We start from the raw sequence: 23,162 nt of genomic DNA, 5'->3' as shown, positions 1-23,162 counted from the left end.
TACACTCTTCTTTTGGGAGCAATGTCCACAGCCAGCAAGCATACTGTACATTTGGAACCCATATAAGCAGTTTAATTTCTTATTGTTGTTCTTATTATATAAAGAAATAAAACATAGCTGTGAAATATAGCAAGTGAATTAATTAACCTGTTTAATATGACATAAGACATATCTGCTAATGTAATTCAGTGGAGAGTAAAACAAACAAACAATTACCCTGAGAAACTGTGACAGTTGTCCAAACTTTGTTGCTTGGGTGGTGGAGAAAGAAACATTCAAGAGTATGTCTGGGTGGAAGTCATACCTCTGTGCCACTAAGTGCTGAAAGCTAATAAAGCTATTTTGAAAGTGACCCCGCAGTCAGGAACAGGACAGAGCTGAGAGCGCAGCTGTTTGGAATCATGACTGAAGATGACGGATTCGGTTGTCGTGGAGGGACAAGTCAAATACAGAGATGGAAAAAAGGTTACAAAACTTTTTTTATTTGCCGTTTTTTACTTTCGTAGCAGACATGCTACTGTGGAATGATAAAGTTGGTTTCTCATACATTTAACTTGTTTTCCTTTGCCTTGCAGTGGAAGAGTAGGTGGGTTGCTCTCAGAAAGCCCTCCCCTGTAGCAGGTATGTCGCTAACTGTTCTATATTTGACACGGTGATTGCAGCAATAATATGAACACGATAGAAATAGCTTGGCTTTGGTTAAAAGAGTAAGCCAGAAAGTTTGATGTGGTCAGTTTCAACACGTTTTATAATTCAGGTTGTTTCCCCCTAGGTTGACCTGCGCGATGTTTATTTTTCATTCAAAAATACTTTATACGGTGTCACAGTTCGAAAGGTCTCAAATCCTTTTGACTTTTACCAGAACACGTGCGATGGATTCCAGTCTGTTTTGTTTTTATGATAGCATAGGGTAAACGATTGTCCAGCTAGTTTTACATACTGATCATTTATGTTAAATAAAATATATAGATCTGAAGTGGAAGCGTAAGCCCATGTTTTGAACATGTTCCAAACTTGCTAATGCATCCTCGCCTGCTTAAATTTCATCCTGCTCATTCAGAATTTTTACCTCGACTAAAACGCCCCTCTGTTGCATTTAAAGAGATATTGTTGTCGTTGCAACATTTTTCGAAGAGTATTGTTAAAATAAGTTGTTGGAATGCAATTTAGACATCATCAGGAAAATAATTCTGCTATACAGTTTTCAAAATTTCAAAGATTTTAAATGTTAAAAATGATTTTAACAATAAGATCGTTTTAGTGTTTTAGAGTTCTTCGCCGTTTCTTCTGAGGTTTTTTAAAAATAATAATGGTTTAAAATTGTAGTCTGCCTGATTTTTACAAACCATGTTTATCGATAACCATTTAATGATAAGAGTAAAAGCTTTTGTCGCATAAATACTGAGACATTATGAGCAAATGAAATTATAGTTTAATTATGGTAGTTTTAAATTGGTCCTTGATTTTAAAAAACTTGCACTTTGCACTTTTTTTTCTGTCTTCTGCCTAATGCATTTTCGTCCATTGTCTTCTGCATAATGTATTGTTGTGATTCTGCTTTTAAACAAGAGCATTCTTGTTATATCCTGAAATGTCAAGTCCCGAATTTTTCGACAAGCGTCTTACAGAAATAGATTTACTCAACATCAGTCGATAATGGAAGATCTGTCAGCTGACATAAGAATGTAATTCAGAAATTGTACAAATGCAATGTGTAGTTAATTCAATTTATACATGAAAAGAACAAAACAAAAATAGGCATGTTTGCACACATTTGTATTCTATTCAATTTTATTCTGTCTGATGTACATTATTCTAATTCTTGGGCCCGTTCTGTTTCTAACTTGATTGCTAGAAAGCACGTCATGTAATTAATAAGCAGTCTGCATTTTGGCAGTTTTGATGCTGTTTGATTTTTTTGTTTTTGGTGGGGATAGGAGAGTATTTTGCAAATACTGTATATAATCACATTTTGTGTAGCCAGCCATAAAGGTATAAAGTAAAAGTAAGGTAAAACGTTTGAATTTGGACATCGTACTTTATGTATTCTGACAATATGAAGTAGGTGTTCTGTGACAGTGTTTATTTGTTTGGGACTCATAGCTTCTTAGTAAAACTTTTGAAGTATCCTCCCTTGGTGTCTCTTCCTGGCTGTCTTCTCTGTTGTTGTAATGAGGTAAGCTTCAGCTGCACCCTGGGATCACTAAGCTCTTTGAAGTGCCTGTTTTCACAGCTGTTGGGGTTCACAGGTGTATGTGTGTGAAAGAGTAAGGGAGTGTTTTGTCAGTTGATGCAGAGATTGTGGTATGCGTCCATTAAATGAAGGGAATTATGTCAGTTCAGTTTATTCAATGTGTATACCCCGTCCCATTTCAAGCAAAGATGGGCTAATTGGCAGATAAGATTGAGTGATTTCTAAAATAAAAACCCTTTACAAAGATTTAGTTATATGCAATGTCTTTAGAGATTTCCTACCAAGTCATTTTCAGGTACCACATATTAGTATTGTGCAAAAAATGAAGAATCTTAGATAAGACCATTTCAATTATATTTATCAAGCTGGATTTTACAGTTTAATTCCAATGCTATTTGGTCCTAATTTAATATGCAAGAACTTTGTTCTGAGACAATGACCAATTCAAATGCTGGGCCTTTTCACCTCCCTTTTTGACTTGGTGTGAAGCCTGGCTTGCCAACATAGACATCGCACGAACCTACAGTTCATGTTTCTCGGTGAAAGATAGCATCAAATTATAGTCAATGATAACATCATCATAACTGCTTCATTTTCAAAGCGTGTTCATTTTTATTACCTCAATATACAGTTATTGCACAACATGATTTATCAGTTTGCCATTACTTGAAAGAAAATTGGTATAAGGTTTCATTATGTTAGAGTTTTTTTTCTCAACAGCCTTGGTACTCAATCTATATTAGAATTTTTACAGTTTATATAAACTGTATACTGTATATGCTAATGTGGAGAATAGTCGGATATGTACAGTATGATGTGATTTTATCCTGTATTAGTTTTAAAGCTTACTATAGAGAAGGAGACACTAGGTGTTACCAGCTTTCTGAATTACAGGAATGACAGAACATCAACTCTGTAGTGTCACTTTTGCTCTTCTTTTCAGATTGTCTGTTAATGCTAGTGTACAAAGACAAGTCGGACAAAACCAAAGGCCACAAGGAAAGGCACAGTATCACACTAGAAGACATCTGTGGCCTTGAACCTGGTCTTTCCTATGAGGGGGTCAGCTATACACTCGCTATCATCTGCTTGTCAGAGACTGTGATGCTGGGCTTTGAAAGCAGGGATACCATGTATGCCTGGGATATACGGATTCGCTACAGCCTTGGGGAAGGTAACCTTTAGTGGCCTATTGATTGCTAACTGCTTCTCTGACAGAGTGGCTCAACTGCAGGTCAGAGGTCTGGCGCTTTAAGGCTCGAGAAACCTGAGCTGCTCAAAACAGCAATAGCTTTTTAAAGCAATGAAAATTATTTTTTATGTCATTGTTATTGCTCCATTGGGCCCTTAGTTTTGCCGTTTCTTGAAGCACTGGGTTTTTAAAGCTTATTTAAAGTGGAATCAACTGGCTATATTCTTCTCTTAACTGACAGATGACATTGATTGCAAGTGCACAATTCACACCTTTTCCATTTTTTTTGCGTTAGTTGCCGCTCTCTGCTGTGCTGCTTAGTTTTGTCCACAGAAATGGAAAAAATTAATTGAATTTGCTTACTTTTGTGTAGAATGTTTTATCCCAAAGTAAATCACAAAGCCAGTCTCTGGGGGACATGTGGATATGCGAAAATGGGGAAATATTACCTGCTTTTTACAGCACCAAATAACAATTTATTATTATTCTCTACCAGACCTTTTCATAAAGTTGATTGTAATCTATATATCATCCGCAAAGAGTGTGATGACAAGCTCCTGCTGGCAGTCACAGGCAAAGGTTTTATTATTAACGCAATCAATCTTTGGAACTGACAGTATTCATCATTTTGCATAAGACAGTTTTCTTTCAAGTTTAGCAGTAATGAGCACCATGGTCAAAATGGTTACATCTGCTGACAAGGTTCCTGTCTATCTCTTATGCCACAAACAGCAGTGAACTTTTTTTTACATATTATTACATAACAGAAGGTTCCTGAATGGGTTTTCCTTGTGATTATATCTGTGATCTAATCTACATATAGTACAGGATAGATCTGCCAACCTATATTTATCTAGCTGGATTGTACAGTTTAAGTCTTACTCTGTTTGGTCATAACTTAATATGCCAGAACATTTGTACTGAGAAATTGACCAGTTAAAATGCTGTGCCTTTTCATCCCTGTTTTTTACTTTCATGCCAACATAGATGTACAGCCCTGCTATTCATGTTTTCAGTGAAAAAAGCATCAGATTGTAATAAATGATAACATCATAATAACTGGCTCAGTTTCAAAGAGTGTTCATTTTTATAACCTCAATATACTGTTATTACACATTATTATTGATCACGTTGTCGTTACTAGAATGAAAATGGGTATCATGTTTCATTATGTTAAAGTATTTTTTCCTTTTTTATCTAGTCCACAGATTTAATGTAGCAGTACTACCTGGTACCAAACTAGAGACCGGACCTGCTACCCTCCATTTATGTAATGACCTTCTGGTAATTGTGAGAGATATTCCACCAGCAATTATTGGACAGTGGAAACTGTCAGACCTCAGAAGATATGGAGCTGTCCCCAATGGCTTTGTCTTTGAAGGGGGAACACGGTGTGGCTATTGTAAGTAGTTTTGTAATGGAAATGGAAGCATTGAGTTTAAAACTAGCTAATACTGTAGCTCTGAGGGTCTTTGTGAACGTCTTTTAACCACTTTCACCACTTGCCCTAGATACAGTAAGTTGTCAGTGCATGCAAAAATAAAATGCCTCTTACAAAAAGAAGTAATTGAAAAAATGTTTGTAGTGCAGAATCTCATAGAGTGAAATTATTTAATCTTGCATATATTTTGTCCTGTTTTTAATATTAGAAGTTGAAAAGAGTGGCCTTGTTTTGTTGCTTAGAAAAGCATGCATTAAAAACTATAACATTGCAGACTGTTGATGATACAATTACTTTTTCACACACTGAAGATTTTTCATTCTTTTAGATGTCATAGGGCAATGCTAATTGATCTGATGAGGGAAAAAGCACTGTTTGCATCTCTGTTTATCTTGAAATTTTATAGTTGGTATCTGTTTCTATCTGAATTCTGTTTCCACCGCAGGAAAGTTTCAGTGTTATTGGTTTAAAATAGTGAAGAGAGCCAACAAAGCCATTTTCTCAAAACTGTTTCTTTGATGTTTCTTCTTAAAGTTGAAGAAAAAGTTAAAGCCATCCTGAAGGATATCAAAAATGCCATTATGGACCAGAAGCCCACTACACATCAGATCAGGGGGAGATGTGAGAATTTGGTGCAGTGCATTAGTTGAATTGTGGGAAAATTTTAGATCACCCCATCTAGAGTTAATATATATAGTAATATATTATATAATTCTAGGACAATGGAATTAACACCCCTGCTCTTATGAACAGTGCAGTGTAATAACAAAGCTGTCATGACCTCAAATTGATATCTCATCAGAAGGACAGTCTTGTCACTGTTCTCATCCACAATCACCACTTACAGCAGCAGCTTAAGAGGTTTTCCACCTCACCCAGTTCGGCCCAGGTGAAGGTGATTTCCACCTTCATGTTCTCTTAAAGGGGAACTGAAGTCCCAATGTCTTCGGTTATTAAGTCTTGGTAACAAAATAAATGAATTGAGATAATGCAAAATTTTACAAATTCTGAATTAAACACAAAATGGTGAACTTTGTAAAAGAAATATAGGCTTTACATGTTACTGTGCACATTTTACTTTCATTGTGATTTGAAATGCACTCATCAATGCTGGTTCTTTATAACCCCAAAATATAAAAATAGCATTGTAGTTCCCCTTTAAATGTTTGTTGTTGTCATGGTGTTATCATCACATTTGAGGAGAAGTACTATTTTCCCTCATTTTTAGAAAAATACAGTAAATCTGTATTACGAGGTATCTAAAAATATTGGACTGAAACTTGAGGTTTAAAGGTGCCAGTGCAGGTGCCACAGTATGTATTTCTCTATTCAGTGTTACTGTATACAGTATACAGTATGGTAGATGTTATTTATCTGGATCTATTTTTGTACTGGTTTACAAAACTATATTAATCTCTTAATATTTTGACAGAGCTTTTTAAATGAAAACAAAGAAAAAGGTCAAAACAAATATGACAACTGCAATGTTTTGCAAACATTGTTTTTTAAAGTATTGTTTGTGAGAAATGACATAGCATTAAGTGATAATTTTCTTTAAATGTCTTCTACAGTAATTACATTTCTCTATTTTAATAGCTGTGTTCAGTGGTTATTTCTAGAAGCTGAATGATTACTTTTTTTGAGTATTGCCTACATTTGTATTATTTACTGCCATTTCTTTGCTGCCTACTTGATATTAGTCATAGTCTGCTTTTTGAAATATTGGAAAAAGAACATTACATACTAACTCCGAAAGACATTAGGAGTGTAATTTTGTTCCACTGTATTCTGGTACACAGTGTTTATGGTTAATGCTCTAAATATTTTTTTACCTCTAATATGTTTGAACACAAAACCTGATACATCCACACATCATTTACCAAAAGCACTATCAAACTTTATTTTATATATCATCTGTCAAGAGCAACCTTCCTGAAACCTGAGAAACAACCACACAAGAATATGAGAATGATTACAAATGAGTGAATGTCATTTGACCCATCTAGTGTGGTGCTTCACAAAGCATTGTATGTGAAAAATAATTAAAATATAATAAACAATATTTAAAATTACATGACAGTGTGCATACAAACTGAGTAAAGCAGAGCAAATGTAAAACATAATAACAAGAAGTTTAGACAGTACAAAATATTTCCATAGAGAGGTGTATGCAACGTTTGATGCCAGCTGTACAAGTCCATAGCCTAACCCACAATACATTAGTTGACTCTTTCATCAGAGCTTGATTTTAATTGTGAGAAAAAAGCAATGAAAAAAGGTGGGATTTTAACTGGGACATGATCAAAAGGGTAGAAGTATTAAGGACACTAGTGGGAAGACAGTTCCAGAGAGAAAGAGCCCTAAGATGTGTAAATGAAACAGATAAGTCACATGATGCAGCTTCCATATTTAGGAATTTCTCTCCTTTTTCAAATAGTTGTGTTCTTTAAAGCAAGTGAAGGTGTAGATCTGCACCTTGGTCAGATTTTAGACTTATTCAGAAAGTCGGGTTGGTCACATGGTTAGGCAACCATATTAGATTTAATGTTAGATCTGAGTGTGCTTGAATGATTGGTGTGAAATTTGACAACATTCCTCATAAGATACTTCTAAACAAGTTGCTACAATAAAATGTCATCATTCAATCAAATATTAAGTATGCTTAATATGCGTACATTTGCAACACGTTGCTACATATCTATAGTAGAGTGTAGTAGTGTTCTAGCAGAAAACCTTGCACATAACCTCTGACTTTTCCTAAAGGTCACATGCAAAATCATCTTATACTGTAACTCCTTACAGAGTGCAAATGAGGTTGTGGTTATAATGGAGATCCATATGTGCTTGAGCAAAAAAAAACCCACTTATTTGTGTTACCCCTGATGAAGCTTAAATGCAAAACTGTTCTAAAAATGGTTACATTGTCTTAGGCATTGGTGATAGCTGCAGCAGTCTTTATTTTTTGTTGTAATACTTGAAAAAATAACCCAACAGGTCAAGAATATTAGTTTGTCTACTGTATTTATTTCAATTTATATTTGTCACCCCTTAGGGTGTATTAAAAATGTCATTTGAATTGAATGGAAAAGAGTTGAGTACTTAATTCAGCATAGCAGACATTTAAAATATAGTTACTTCTTGGCTATTTTTGCAAAACAGTTTATTCTTCTAGATTTCACAGCATGTTTGGTTATTTCTGTTTATAAGACAAGCAGTTGTAAGGAATTTATTCTTTAACTGTTTAATAAAAAGTGAATAAAGTATGAACTGAAGAAAAAAATTATATGTTTAAAGATCTACCTAGATGTAAATGTTCTGTAGCTAAAGGTTTGTTAGCAGTTTCTACCACACCAGCTTCTGAGACTTTTATCTGGTGGTCATCATTTTCTGTTGTATACTGTGATAAATATAGTGCCACATAACACCCAAAACATAACTCTTAAGCCCACATGTGGTTAAGGAGGAATACAGATACAATATACCGAAATAACCGTTTGACCATAAGGATTGCATTACATAATTCAAAAATATATTCTATAAATACGTAAAGTACATTCTGATCGTGGATAGAAAGAATAACAATATCTCTTGCAGTCAACATACTTTAAAAATATGAATACCACTCATAAATTAATAAACTGTCTGTTCAGGCTGAAATCATATTAGTACACCCCATCACTGAAACTGCTTAATTTTAAATACTGTGGCCACACTGGTAAAAATTTGTTGCAGCCTGAGCAAATTCATCTAAGGAAATTCTTTGCTTTGTTTTTGAGTAGAAAAGGTTGAAAATCCTAAAGGCAGAAAAGGGGACTAATGAACAGATATTAAATATGCTATATAGCACGTTAAGGCTTTAAAAGTTGGAATTTAGATTCTTGGTCTCTGCATTCATATCTTTGTGGTGTTGACCAAGTATAGTCCAACGTGTCAAAGATGTGGGCACGATGTGTGTTCCAGAAGGGCAGTGTTATTATGCTCTATGTACTGTACTGTATAGAGTGAAGTGGTATGATGCCGCCCATGAGAGACTGTTCTGCTGGGCAACAGGATGTACACTACTGTTTGTCTGTTTGATTTTAGAGGATGTCTCCGTTGACTGTAAATCTTTTCTGCTCTCCATACTGTAGTTCTCTGTAATCACCCTCTTCTTGAATTTGCCATTGCTATAGTGTATCTTGTTAAAGCTGCTTCCTATCATGTTCCCTAATGGAGCAGTGACTTAATTTGCAAGCACTATCTTCTCCATTCGAAACAATCTTATCTGCACTAAGGCACAGCACACTGCGGCAGGCCTTGCATCTGTGAATGTCCAGCTATGCTTTATGGATCTAGTTGAATGGGGTTTGTAATTGGCATCAAGCCTGTGCCAATTTCTGAGAATGAGAACTTCCCTCATTCAGCTGAAATGTAGCCTCTGAAGAAGGAGAAAAAAACACAGTGGGAGTGTTTGATACATTGTCATTCCCACCCCTGTCTGTTATACATTGATCACTGTTATTGATTGATCACTGTCTCTTATAAATTCATCACAATTATTAAGAAAGGATTAGACAGAAATAAGGGGGCACATTCTTAATGAACAATTTAAGGGCTGTATAAGGTTCTGATGTTTTTGGAACAATACACTGGAAATAAGGTATTTTTTAGACTAAGAAATGAATGCAGAAACGAGTGTCCAAGTCTAAATGAGTCTGAACAAGCAAGGAAATTAAAAAAAAGACATGAATTGCCAGCAGAGATTAACAGCTCAGATGGAACCAAAACCAGCAGACAGAGGGGTCCCCCTGGACTCAGGCTGGGAACTGCTGATTTAAAGAGCATTGTGTGAGTTCAGGGTACATTGATGCACTGCTAATCATAACCAGCTCAGGCCAATATTTTGCCTTATTGATTTTGTACAGGGGGAAAATTGTCCGATTATAATCTGAATGTATTTTGCCAGAAACGTATCGGTGTTATGTGTTTGGCAGATTTTTGTATTCCTATATGGTAGGTATTCCTATACTTAAACATGCACTTGTAAGGTGGCTTTAAGCACTGTTCACCCTGATTACTATCCCAGTAGACAGGGCTCTACATCTGTACATTGCTAAAGGAAGTTCACAGCTGTACATCTGCCACCTAGTGGTACCATTAGCATTGATCAGCAGTGATTTAAACAAAGGAGTTTCCCATTACAGCTGGTACCACATTTCAGGAAGCTGGAGTTTAAGTATTGTGTAAGATCCTTTACACAACAAATTTATTTTTCCAAGTGTGATATGAATGACTGTACTTCCTTTATGCTGAGTGTTATATATATGTACGGTATGTGTCGCAATGTGAGTTGAAAAAAAAGGTGAACCTTCCTAGGACAGTGCATGCACAAAATAGAATTAAATCCTTTACATTGAGACCTGAATGTTACTGTTTATGCAGTTTATCTAAATATAGTGTAAAACTGATCTTTTTCTTGCAGACACTAATGACTAGATGTTTTAGAAAACTTGCAGTATTAAACTCTCCAAGATCAAGAGTGATTATCACTTAATCTAAATACTGTATGTCACATTTGTTGTGGTTTTTCTTATGGGTTTTTAAAGCATACAGACTGGCTGAGTTTGTGCATTCCCTGTAAGTGAAGATACTTTTTACAATTTTCTAAATAGTCAATGCTCTTAATTCAGAAAATCGTATATACCTGCTTGTTGAAGTGCAGGATTTCTTGTGTGTGGGAAAAATATTTAACTCTCAGAATATATAGGTTTAATTTCATTGTATTGCCATTTCACTTGTGAATTCTAGGGTTTAACTACAGGCAAACATTTGAAATAAGCTTTTCTTTGTACTGTATATACCATCCACCTTATACTGTACCTGCAAAACATTAAAACAGTTCCTTCCATTTATCTCAGTGCTATATAATCATCACACTCAAGTAATGGGATTCTAGCTGAGATGTAATTGATTTGAGCTTGGCGTTAGTAACAAAGCTAAGATCATTAATGAGCAAGTGTAATAAATGCCTACAAAGACGACATGTAGTTCAGTTTTCATCTTTAGGCACTTCCTAACTATAGATAATATAAAAGTCAATACAGTGTTAAGGCTGAAGTGTCTCATACTTTGTACTATTAGAATTGGTCTATTTTCAGCTTTGTTATGCATTTTGAATGTTTAATCAAAATAAGAATAGCATGCATTAATGTAACAGCACTGTAATGTCCTTAAAGGAAACTACTGAGAAGTATACCTGGAACTGGCAGCTTTGTGAAACAAAGATCAAAATTAACTTTGTTGTGGAAGGATGGGTTTTGATTATATCTTCATTCCACAGATAAAAACAGTATCCAGTGAGAATTTGTTTTAATATCTGTTATGTGACAATTACAAACATTTATCTCATCACTTGAAAATAATAGACTTCTAATATTTAAACATTCTGTAGATAAACAGCTGCTTGCTATTAGATTTACTATAAGATTTTTGTATTTCTTTCCAGTGTTCCTCAGTTTTCAGTTATGTCTGAGCTAAAGTTGACTGGAAATCAAATGCACATAGCAGGCAGAATAGACATACTGTACATGAACATATTTCCAGATTTTAATATTTTTTTAGGTTTAAAACCCCCAAAATGGCAGATGTAGAGTTTATTAGTGTTGGCTGTTGAGGCACAAAACAATACATAAAAAGTGAAGGTGGGTGAGGAAGGTCAGACTGTGAGGGGTTTGGCATGTTTCTCATGCCAAAGTGTTCATTACAGCACAGTTTCATACACATCCTTCCTTCTCCCCTCCCATGTGAGTTCTTGGTTTATCAATAAAATCTTTAGTCGATTGTACGAGTTTCTATATCCTGCACTTTTAGAGTATTTTTAGGTCCTTGTTGCATTTGAATGAGGTTTTATTTGAATAATCAATTCATGCTTTTTGAACTGCTTCTTCCAATTCTGTCATGAGAAGTGGTTAAATGGATGGCTGGGTTTTTAAATAATACGTAACATCAATACAAAGTTTGCTTTATGGAATAGATTGTCCTGTTGTTGATTTACACCTTATCCGTCGTGTGTTTATTAGGTACACATCAAATGTATCACTGCCATAAGATATCCAGTTAAAGAGAGAAAGTATACATGGCGTGACTTCATGGCGTGACTTTGTGTAGATTTTGTAGTGTTTCTTCTGAACATATCTCTTCCATCTGGGGCTCCTGCTCCTAAGAAACTGGGTGATTCTGAAGGCGTTTCTCCTGCATCTGACAAAATGTGATTCCGTGTTTCTGTTTTTCTTGCAGGGGCTGGTGTTTTCTTTCTGTCCTGCGCCGAAGGGGAGCAGATCAGCTTTCTCTTCGACTGTGTCGTTCGAGGCATCTCCCCGAGCAGAGGCCCCTTTGGACTGCGGCCAGCCCTGCCAGGTTAATATAGGAAGTCTAGGGTGTCGGCAAGGAGCAGAAAGTTGCCATGTCTAGCACTTGCTGCTCTTATTAGAGTTACAGCTTGCATACACAAGGACAGGGGGAGAAGTGTCAAGTGGTTTTCATTCTGGGCCGTCACTCCGAATATTTATCTGTTAAATTAAAGCAGTTTTCCATTCATCAGTCTTGCAGCAAGCTCATTCACAAGAACCTGGAGGTGACAGGACCGCTTTATCTGTGACACGCCCTTCTGGGCAAGCTATTCTCACACCTGTGAGCAAGCTGAATTGAGCCACTCTATCTCTGTAAACAGATAGGAAATGAATGGAAGGAAAGAGGAGGATAAAGAAAGGCCTTGAAGAATCTTTGCCAAGATAAAAGACATCATTGACAGGGACAATGATGCCGTACTGTAGTTGTCATTCCTGTTTAAACAGAAGATAGTTTCTCATCTATTTTAATCAGAAGTAGGGCCAATATACAGTATATCATGTTTATATTTATATATATATACACAGTATATAAGTTTGGAATTAAATGTCGTTTCTAATTTTGCTAAATGTGGAATGAGTCCACTGCCTGCACACAGGTGCATGTTCCAGTGGAAACAGATCTTCAGTCTACAACAATCTGACTTCTTCAAGGCTTGGTTTATTAAACCAAGTTCTGTTGGTACACCACCCTTTCCAAAGGAGAGCAAACCATGCCGATTGTGTTCAGAAAAAAGTGTTGAATTAACTAAATACCCTAACTGACAAAAACGAGCAATGTCAATAATTGCTTTTGTTAAAGCGCATCATTTACTGTAGCACACAGCTAAAAACTAAATGCAGTGATATCCTTACATGTCATGCAGTTAACCTTGTCTTTCAAAAGGAAATGTGACTCATGTGCAGAGGTGCTTAACAGGCTTTAATTCTGCAGGCAGATCTCTGGCTTAGGATGCCCCTTACATCTGAGTGTTGTTGCTTAATTGGCATTTCCAAGAACCCTCACATGACATTACATGGCTTACCGAGACAGTGAAAATGACTACATATAGTAATGCTAATGGTAGCGTGCCCTTGAAGTGTACTGTACTGTTAACTATTCACGTGCAGAACATAGGGCTGTCTGCACGCAGGCAACAAGAACTTCTTTCGTGAAGAACGTTCTAAGCATGTAATCAAATGTTATGTATCCAAGGAGATATCCATTGTTTTTAACCGTGAATCAGGACTGAACTGTTTATATCTCAAGGTTAAATTCCTCAATTTATGATTTTAAAGCTTAATATCATTGATGAATGGGATGTGGCATTCAATTAACAATAAGGTTCAGTAAGTCACAGTATACAAATGTACTGTAATATAATAAAGTAATATTCATAATAATTATGGCACATAGTACCTTTTGCGCACACTTAAGTAAACATTGGAAGAGTTTATTATTAGTAAATTCAATATAGGCAGTAGTCCTCTTTGAGCATTTCACTGAATGTGACTGTAGTGCTATGATTTTTTTGATAAAACGAGATACAAATTAATATAATTCATTTCATGCCATTCATTTAGCTTTGGTGAATATGCATATGTTTTAATATTATTATACATTTTTCAGAAAAAAACCCCATCAAATCTACTAAATTATTTTAAACAAAGGTCAGGACAAGGGGTTACAGTTATGGTTACAGTTTCTGCACCAGTAAAATGTAATCCCGGTTGTGCTACTTAAGGGTATATATTTTACATTTTTTTTTTAGAAAACCAGCAAATTATGTAAATGTGGTTAATGTCTTGTATACTTTAAATTATCACTCGCAGTGCAGAGGTGCTCCTTTTGCCCAAAATCTTGTTCCTCACATGTCTGTTTTGTCTTTTGGCACTGCAGAAATGACATAAGCACACTAACTGAAAGGTTAAAGACGACTAGCTCTCAGATTGATTTCCATGTTTCCTTTTACCCAAACCTGTCATCATAATGTAAGTTGAAGGGGAGATTTATAAACGGTATTTAGTGTAAGTCATGCACTACTTTTCTGATGGAAAACGTGCTGGAAGTGCTGTTGAGCGCTTGGGTATGTCTTGAGTATCCAAGCATTTTGTGATGTACGTAGCTCCTAAACCATCTTGTATTCCAGCCTTTTTAAACTGAGACATTTGTGGTTGTAAATGAGCTATAATTAGCAACGAGAGTGATGCTTGACGTGACTTTATGCATAGTGACCAAGATTGTCTGTGTTGTTGGGAACATTATCCAAAGCTGTGAAAGGGAGCATCGGATAGATGCATTCATCAAACACTCCCTTGAGACTTTTGCATATTTTTATAGTAATGCTAACTGTGAAAAATAAATTTACCTGATTTAAACAAAGGTACCCTGACTTGCTTCTGCCAATATGTGAAACCAGATCCTGGAAGTCGTAAATCCAAGATGAACCGCAAACCTGACACTGAAGACACTGCATGGCTTATTTAAAGTAGATGAATGAACAGCTTGGTAGCATCACTATGCAGTACTGTTACACAACAGAGCAATTTAGATTTGTGAATGTTTTATCAACATGAAGTGTTTAGTCTTGGGGGAAATGAAGAAGTGCCGAAAGAAACAAGGTATGGTAAATAAATCCAAAAATGCCGTCGTGCCCAAATATAAAGTTGTTATTTTAAAACATGTCAAAAATGTTTGCCACTTGTCTAAATTTTCTGATGGGGTTATGTTTTAAATCTCTCGAGAGCCTTTTTTTAAATGAATCTAATCTTGTTTGGCTCCAACGTTAATTACTACAGTTTGTTTTTTGGTTCAGTGCTGTCCATTCTTGCAGTACAACAGTCATTTAACCACGGCACAAACTCTTGAGACTGATAATGACATTTGTCAAAAAGATATTTTGACCTTAAATTTTTCCATTTTAAAAAGTCTTATTGATGACAACAGAAGAAAAATGTATTTCTTGGCTGCTATCAGCATTTACTATTGCTTTTGGTTGCACATGTCACACTAATCTGATGTTTAGGTCATTGCCTATTATTAAACTGTAAGACAGAGCAAACAGCCTAGAACTTAGCTTGGAAGTAGCTGGGCTCAAAGTTGCATTTTACACTGTGTAGCAGAGGACACTGCTAATCACTCCAAAAGGTTTGTGTAATTTCATAGGGGGGATTCTAATAAACCCCAGTGATCTTACATTTGGCATTGTGCCTGTGGTTTATCCTTGTCTTAATACTGTGTTATAGCAATTCTTAGGAAATACAGTGGTAAATGTTTCAATAATAGGTTGTACAATTAAAGAGTCTGAAGGTATTGTTTATAGTATTTAGAAATGTGAAACATGGAAAATGTTGGAATGCATTATGGTTAGGCTAGAAAGCAAGTAAAAATGAATGTAGTTTTTAAGAGTTTCTGTATGTTAAAATAAACAGTTTTTAATACAATGACAAAATACTATCTTCATGTTTTCCCCAAAATGGCACTGTGTACACAAATTACATCTGTTGAGAACAGCACTGTACTACAAGGCCAAGTAGTTTTGGTTTATCAGTGTGCTTTCATGTTGCTTACTACCTAATGTAGGTTTTATAAAAGCAGCATTTTATTAAAAAAAATCTCCTAGGTGGTAAAACCTTCATAAAAAAGAGCATTAACTGCTGTTTGTTTCTAAGATGACTTGCTTATGATTTGCTGTAAAACATTTGCAAGACAAGGTACTCAGTTTGCGTCTGAGAATAGGACATTTAATATGTCAGAGTTCCATTTCTTCCTGGCATCATTTTTTTTGCATCCTTTGGCTTTGTGTGTGTATTTGTAGAATAGAATGTTTTAATGATTATATTTGAAGGTTCATGCTCTTTTTTAGCAATAAATTGAATTAAAAAATGTATTCAGAAAGGGATGTACAGTATATGACTTACCAAAGTCATCCTCAAGTCAATTGGTCTTTAAAAAGGGTAGTTAAACTTTGAACTACACCACTGATTCATCAAAGCCTGCATGGGTCAAACTCGGTGGATGTACTGTATATGAATTATGATAGATCAAAGGAACAAGAGTTAATCACTTTTTTTAATTGCCTGCGTGTTTTGGGGGGGTGGTGAAGTCCTCACAGTGTTTGGAAAAGTGCTGTGTTATATCTATACCAATATGTACTAAAGGGACATAGTGATTGTTAATACACAGAGAGGAGACATTGAACAGGTATTACGCCTAATGTCTTCATTCCTCTCCTTGGTATTTTCTATTGTGCCTATCGCAAGCTAATGATGAATATTATCTGTTTGCTGTTGGGAAACAAAAAAAAATACAACACACTGCAGAATAACACAATTTACAGACAGGCTTCTGTAAATGGGGCAATATATCAGAGTGCTACCACTGGGGGCAAAACTGCCTGTTTTATAAATTCATGTGGGCAGCTTGCCCGCATAGTCAGTTTGCAGTAATTTTGATTATTATCTCTGATCTTTTGTTTTTGGGTAGGGCAAACCAAATTGGAACTTACAACAGATTTACCTCTTAGCAACACTATTCTTGTTTTTCAGCTTAGTTCAGTTATAACATAATGTGGTCTCTAACAGAGAGCCATTGCGTGTCTTTTTCTTTCGCAGACCCCAATGCTGATCCAGCCTACATGGAAGACAGGGTTAGCCATGAAGCTCTTGAGCTGGAGAAACGCCTCAGTCTCCTGTCCCATACCAGTCGGCAGAGCAGTACAGGTGGGAAACTGAACGGAATGGCACAGTTGGCTTTCAGGAAGTCTAGAAATCTATGAATGTTATGATCGTGACACCTTTCTACAAATTGAATGCCGAGCAGAAAAAATACAGCATAAAAATGAAATAGTCAAGTATTTTACGGGGGTGGTGCAGTGGCTCTGTGGCTAAGGATCTGAGCCTGTGGCTGGAAAGTCGCCGGTTTGTATCCCGTGGCCGGCAGAGGAATCCTACTCCGTTGGGCACCTGAGAAAGGCCCTTAACCCCAACTGCTCCAGGGGTGCTGCATAAATAGCTGACCCTGTGCTCTGGCCCCAAGCTTCTCTCCCTATCTGTGTGTCTCTGGGAGCAAGCTGGGGTATGCAAAAAGACAAATTCCTAATACAAGAAATTGTATATGGCCAATAAAGTGATTTTATCTTAAGTAAAAAAAGCAAATGTATGCTAAATGATACATAATCCAAAACTGTTGATTAGTTTGCTTGTTAGTTTCCACTGTTTAATGGAATTGATGACAAAACCTGCAGTGGTTGAATAAACCGGAAATTGGTCCATTGATTCCTAATTTTTCATGGTCTTATGTTAGTTGTATTATAGACTAACTCTTGTTAAAGAGTATTAAAAAGGTTACGTGAAGAAAAACTGAGGTCAAATTACTGTAAGGCAGTGAAATGTATCAATCCTAATGAATGCTAAGAAGACATGAAAACAGTTCTAATAGTTTGATTGAAGTTCACAGACTGTTTGCTTCCATAAAGAAATTGAGCTTTGAAAGAAAAGACTGACTGATCGGGCCGTCTCAATCTCAAGAATTTGAATATTTGTAGATGAAAAGGAAATTTGTTTCAATAGGAAATTCTAGATAATAGAAGAACGTATAATAAAAAGATGTTTGTGTTAGTCATCTGAGTTTTTCTTGCATTTTGTTGATAGCGTCCTCTTCAAGTTACAGCACCTCGGGGACGCTAGGAGACGACAGAAGTCTGTCTAGCTCTTCTTCAGACACCAGTCACTCGGATACCAGCATCGGCAGCAGGCTGGCAATCTGGCCCGAGCCGTCCATCAGCAGTGCCCCCCTGGAGCCCCACAGCCTGCCCGCGGCGAAGACCGCACTTCACGGGGAGGAGAAGCTGCATGTGGAGGCCATGCGCGGGGCAAGACCTCCTCCGAAGCCCCCTCGGTCCCGGAAGCTGCAGGAAATCGGCCGCCAGAGCTCCTCTGACAGTGGAATTGCCACCGGGAGTCACTCCTCGTACTCTGGAAGCTTCTCTTCCTACACGGGCAGCCTGGACATCTGCCACGGAGATGAGTTTGGATCCCTGCTTAGCCTGCCGCTGAACCTTCCGTCTGATCAGAGCTGGTGCACCTGCCAGCACGGTGAAACACAGAGGGTTCTGGGCTCCGAGTATCAAGTTCCCAGCTCACTTAGGCATCTCTACGACACGCCTCGGAGTTTATTACAGGCAGCTGCCAGCCGGGAAGCCCAGAGCAAGAGCCCAGATACCTCACTACCAAAGGACGAAGCTGCTCTTTCCCTGCTTACCAGCATCACAGACACAAAAGGAGCTACTCCTGAACTGAGCTCGGACAGGAGGCTCGCAACATCTTCCAGTCGTGAAAGCTCCAGAGACTCAGATGAGACGTATGTGGATCTTATACCGAGGTGGTCAGCTGTACAGCACTCAGAACAGGTGCGGGTACCCAGGAGCAGTGAGGTGGTGCCATCTGCTGGTGTCTCCACAGACCCGTGTGAAATATGCAGCCCCCACCCAGGGGTGTCAAGAGCTTTGTTTGCTGCCTGCCCTATCTGTGGAGGATTGAAGGTACTGTAACCTTGCCTTTTCTTGCTTACGATCTACGCAGTCCTTTCTTTATTCATTGATTTGAGAGAGAAAAATGTTCACGCAAATGAAATGTGAGTTGAGTTTGAACCAGATTTTTAAAATAGTTTTCTGTTTAAAGGCACCAGATGTTCTTTTGTGTGAGCTTTTGTAATACGCATTTTGAGGAAAAATCAGCCAGTTTCTCCTTACTGAATGTTGCATTTTCCCCATGTTAACTTAATGATGCATTCATGCAAAAAAGCCCATTTCTTTTTCCAATTTCATATTTTTGTTCTTTCATCAGTTAAGAAATCAAACTGTTGATGATGACATTCAAGGAGTCATACACTGATGAGATTGAACGATTGTCAACATAATTTCCATTCTTAAAAAAAAACATGCCAGTTTTCAGTTTGAAAAAACAGTGAATCCCACTTCATTAGGCAGTACATATGACACTACTTGAGAATAACCACATTGGGTGCAAAGCTAATAGAATGTTGTTTTATTTGTGTTTTTCCTGCGGCTTTAATTTTAGTGGCACTCACTGCTGAGTGGAGTTATTTACAAATAAATTACATCTTTAGTGTACCTGAAGAGTCCAGACCTTCTTCACGTGCAGACAATGATAAGTGTCAGCATTGAACCAGTGAGCCCTCCAAAATCCTTCATCCTGTAGAGTGCAGAATAGAATACACATCAGTTCACTTTCAGTTTGTATTTACTGTATAATAACCTCAATGAGGAGAAAGAGGAATTGTAGAACTGAAGAAAATTAAGCAAAGAAGCACATCCATTTTTAATTTTTGAGACTTGAGCTTGAAGAGAAATAAAGAATGTCCATCTGTGTCATCTGTTTAAAATATGAAATTGTTTACATTGATAGCAGGTAAAAAGGATGAAATTCCAATGCTGAATTAACTAAAGTTACCTTTTACTGGCAGCACATACAAAGGTGGGCCAGTTGCCTTCATTGCAAATTTTAAGGGAGTAATAAACAGATTTGCATCAATTAATTTTATACCCTGCTAAAAAAAAAATCAAAAATAGTATGTGATATAGGAATTTGAAGACATTGACTACAGATTGCAATACTCTATATAGTCAGCATTGAATGACTGTGCTGAGTATTTGTTAAAATAAACAGGGGTAGAAGTAGTCATCTGATGGACAGCTTGAGCTAGTGGTTCCAAAGACAAGAAAAACAATTCAGGTGACAGTCAACATCCCAAACAAGTGCCCCTAGAGATGGCAAACAGTTGTTAACACCATTGCTGAAGGGATAGTAGATAAAATTGTAACCATACCAATGAAACCTGATCCTAAACCCATATGACTTAGACCGCACTGTAGGTACAGTATTTCCACTAGAGCTGGCCAAAAACTGGTTTCAGCATCCAATAAAAGAGGGACAAGTGGAGATAGTGTCTTTAGAATGTTATCAGCCACAAGTTGCCCTTCAATAAAGTCTGTTTGATTATGGTGTGCTTATTTGGTTGTATAATAGTTTTCCAGCCAGTGCAATGGTACAGTACCTTAGCTTTCAGTTTTAATCAAACAGACGGGGCAATATCTGACCAAAGTGTTGGATCTTGGTGAAAAAAACAAATAGTGATAATGGCAGTATTAACATCACTCTGAAAAGAGCCTTCCTAAACTGCTTTTCATAAGGAGAGGAGCAGAAGGGGACCTAATGGGAGCCAAATAATCATATAAAATTCAAGAGGGTTGTCAACAATGCCTGGTAATCCTGCCATATCCTGAAGCACCTTCTTCAGCACAGACAGGGATATACAGTAGATGCCTGGTATGTAGCTGTCTCTAAATGAGAAAGACGAGGGATTTGAAGAAACCTTGTATAATGTCCGAAATCAAATTTGTCTGGAGTATAATTTAAAACAAAAAGAAAAACAACAAAAGCAGAGTTTATAAGGGATCTGATAGCAGTATCTGTGTGCCAATCTGTCTGCAGAACATTAATTGCTATGGAGTCTCAATGGAGATAAATGGAGACTATCATTATAGCAAAGAAATTTGTATTTAATATTTATTCAATATTGAATCTTAATGTGTAAGCAATACATTTACAGTAATTAGAAATATTTTCTAAGTCTGGTAATTTCCAGCGAAATATCATTCAGTACAAATCAGGTGTTGGTTTGGCTTTATAATCTGATTGCGACATGAGTTGTATCTGAAGATTTTGTACAACAAAAGCTCTACAAAATGTATTTTCAACGAAAAGACTACCTTTTTTTCATTTAAGGGGTTAAATACATACCATATATTAATTACACCCAGATCAGATAGTGAATGTTTTAGAGTCGTGGAGCAGAATCTCCTTCGATCTCTCGGTAATATCATAGCAGTCGTCGTTGCCCCACCAGACCTCTGTCAGGAAGACACCCGGTGGCTCACAGTGGAACTGGATGTTGCTGTCTGTTCCAGAGGGGAGATGAAAGGAACTGGGCATTCCCCCCACTATAACAGGGTGTCGCACCCCACACAGGCGTCTTACATAGAGCAGCACTCCTCTGGACTCAACATGCAGCAGCTCAAACCTTCACTTGAGTTCCTTGGCTCATGTCTTTAAATAGTTGAGGGAATTCATGTAAATATTTTTACACATGAATGTGTCCCCGTTGCTTAATTAAGCCCACACTACAATATGATTAATGAAAACATATCAGCAACTAGAATAATATAATATTTAAAGAGGCATATACTGGATAATTATCAGCAAATCTATAAACATTTTTTCCTTCATAACAAATTCAGACTATTAGCATGTTTCTTAGGTGAATTTAGCCCACTTACAGTATGTTTCAGGACAGAAACATTAGTCATGGACCAAAAAGTCCAAAATCATAGCGGAATAAATAATGTCTTCAATAATGTATAATAACAGCTGCTAAGCCAGGAAAGAGAGGCAAAATCAAAGCAACAGAAATGGTAATTACTCCTCAACAGACTCAAATTCCTTCATCTTTTTTGGGAAGACGGTGGACAAAGAATGACCTTTTCTGTCTTTCCAGTTGGTCAATCACTTGGTCTCTGATTGTTCACCAACTCAAGACTCCTTAAATCTAAAAAAAGACAAGGGTGGTGACATAAATGAGCAAGAAGGTGTGACAGGCAGTATGAGCACCAGGTTACCATCCTAATATACCAGTCACTTGAGCTCCAGTGTTAGTGCTCTATTTTGTTAAGGGGAACTGCAGTTCCTATTTCTCAGACCAGTTACTAAATCTCGGTAACAGAATGAATTAATTGACGGTAGAGAAAAAAATGTACAAATTTCGAATGAAGCTCAAAATCATGAACTTTGTGAAAGTACTCTAAGTCACCATGTTGCCCCAAACCCTTGGTCTCGCCACTGGCGAGAGTGAAAGTTCCCATAAATTACGACGTGAAGTGGCCCTTCCTGCTCAGTAGTCACGGTAATTTGATATACTAGGAAAAAATGTGCAGCAGATATTTCACTGCAGAAAAGTTTTCAACATGATCTGCATGCAGAGTTAACAAGTAAGTCGTATTTGCCAACAGAACAGTCTTGAAATTTAGAGCAATATTTGTATTGGATCAAAAGAGATGTATTCACATCTGCTTCTTTACAGCGTAATAAGGCTGCTTCACATCACTGGAAGATTTGTTGCCTTATTCAGAATCACAAAATATGGTGCTGGGAATACCTAAACATTTTGTCTATTTTGTGATGTAAATTGGATGTTTTACAAGTTACCATGTACATTTTACTTTTATTGTGGTTTGAATTGCACTCATTGATTCTGATTCTTCCTAACTGTGAAATATAAAAATAGGATTGCAGTTCCCCTTTAAGATTTTTTTTCATTTAGATGCTGTGCTTTTAAATTACATAAATGGGGGAAAAGTCTGCTATCTTCCTGTATAATGTGTTGTTTTTCACATCTTGGCATACATTACATGTCTATTGGCTGACCATCTGCAATCTTTTCTCTGTAATAAATGTTACTGTAGGTGTCTGTGAATAGTTTTACAGTAAAACTAGACAAAGTGTGAATACATTTCACTGTCAAACCACTTAAAGGTGTGATTGTCTTTTCTTTTTTTTTGCATGCCTTTTGGATAGCTGCAATTCACGCTTTTATTTCAGTTCATGTACTGAGATGAATGTGATAATTAGCCATTGTGTGCTTATCAGGGGTTTTCTTTTGTAACTGGATGTTTCGCTCATTGGATTTATAATAGATTTCTATTTGTTAAAATGAGACATTTCTCTTTTTGTCATTTTTAAGTTCTATGTCAAATTTACAGACGTTTGGTGTTAGAGATTATTATAGCCAAAGCTTTCACTTCAAATCAGTGCAGTTTCGTGAATATTGTCCTTCCCGTGCTTCTCCTACAGATTTGTGCCTATACTTTTAAAACCTGGAGGATGATATAATGG

The 23,162-nt window shown here is 36.8% G+C and overlaps 1 protein-coding gene across 4 annotated transcripts in view; it reads left to right on the top strand.

Annotated features, from left to right (window-relative positions):
* Positions 1 to 372: 372 nt before the first annotated feature.
* dok7b (docking protein 7b) overlaps positions 373 to 23,162 on the top strand; it is a 49,663-nt gene continuing 26,873 nt past the window's right edge. For all 4 annotated transcript variants that reach the window (XM_088911357.1, XM_088911349.1, XM_088911340.1 and 1 more), the window contains exons 1-7: positions 373 to 465; positions 576 to 621; positions 3,138 to 3,368; positions 4,588 to 4,788; positions 12,103 to 12,222; positions 16,806 to 16,913; positions 17,844 to 18,733. In XM_088911357.1, the coding sequence (XP_088767483.1) occupies positions 412 to 465; positions 576 to 621; positions 3,138 to 3,368; positions 4,588 to 4,788; positions 12,103 to 12,222; positions 16,806 to 16,913; positions 17,844 to 18,733 (1,650 nt within the window). In that variant the 5' untranslated portion in view covers positions 373 to 411. The remainder of the gene's footprint in view (positions 466 to 575; positions 622 to 3,137; positions 3,369 to 4,587; positions 4,789 to 12,102; positions 12,223 to 16,805; positions 16,914 to 17,843; positions 18,734 to 23,162) is intronic.

The sequence above is a fragment of the Atractosteus spatula genome, chromosome 1 (genome assembly GCF_055471065.1).
Source record: "Atractosteus spatula isolate fAtrSpa1 chromosome 1, fAtrSpa1.hap1, whole genome shotgun sequence".
NCBI lineage: Eukaryota > Metazoa > Chordata > Actinopteri > Semionotiformes > Lepisosteidae > Atractosteus > Atractosteus spatula.
The sequence above is the reverse complement of the archived record's forward strand: the minus strand, read 5'-3'. Positions and strand labels throughout refer to the sequence as shown.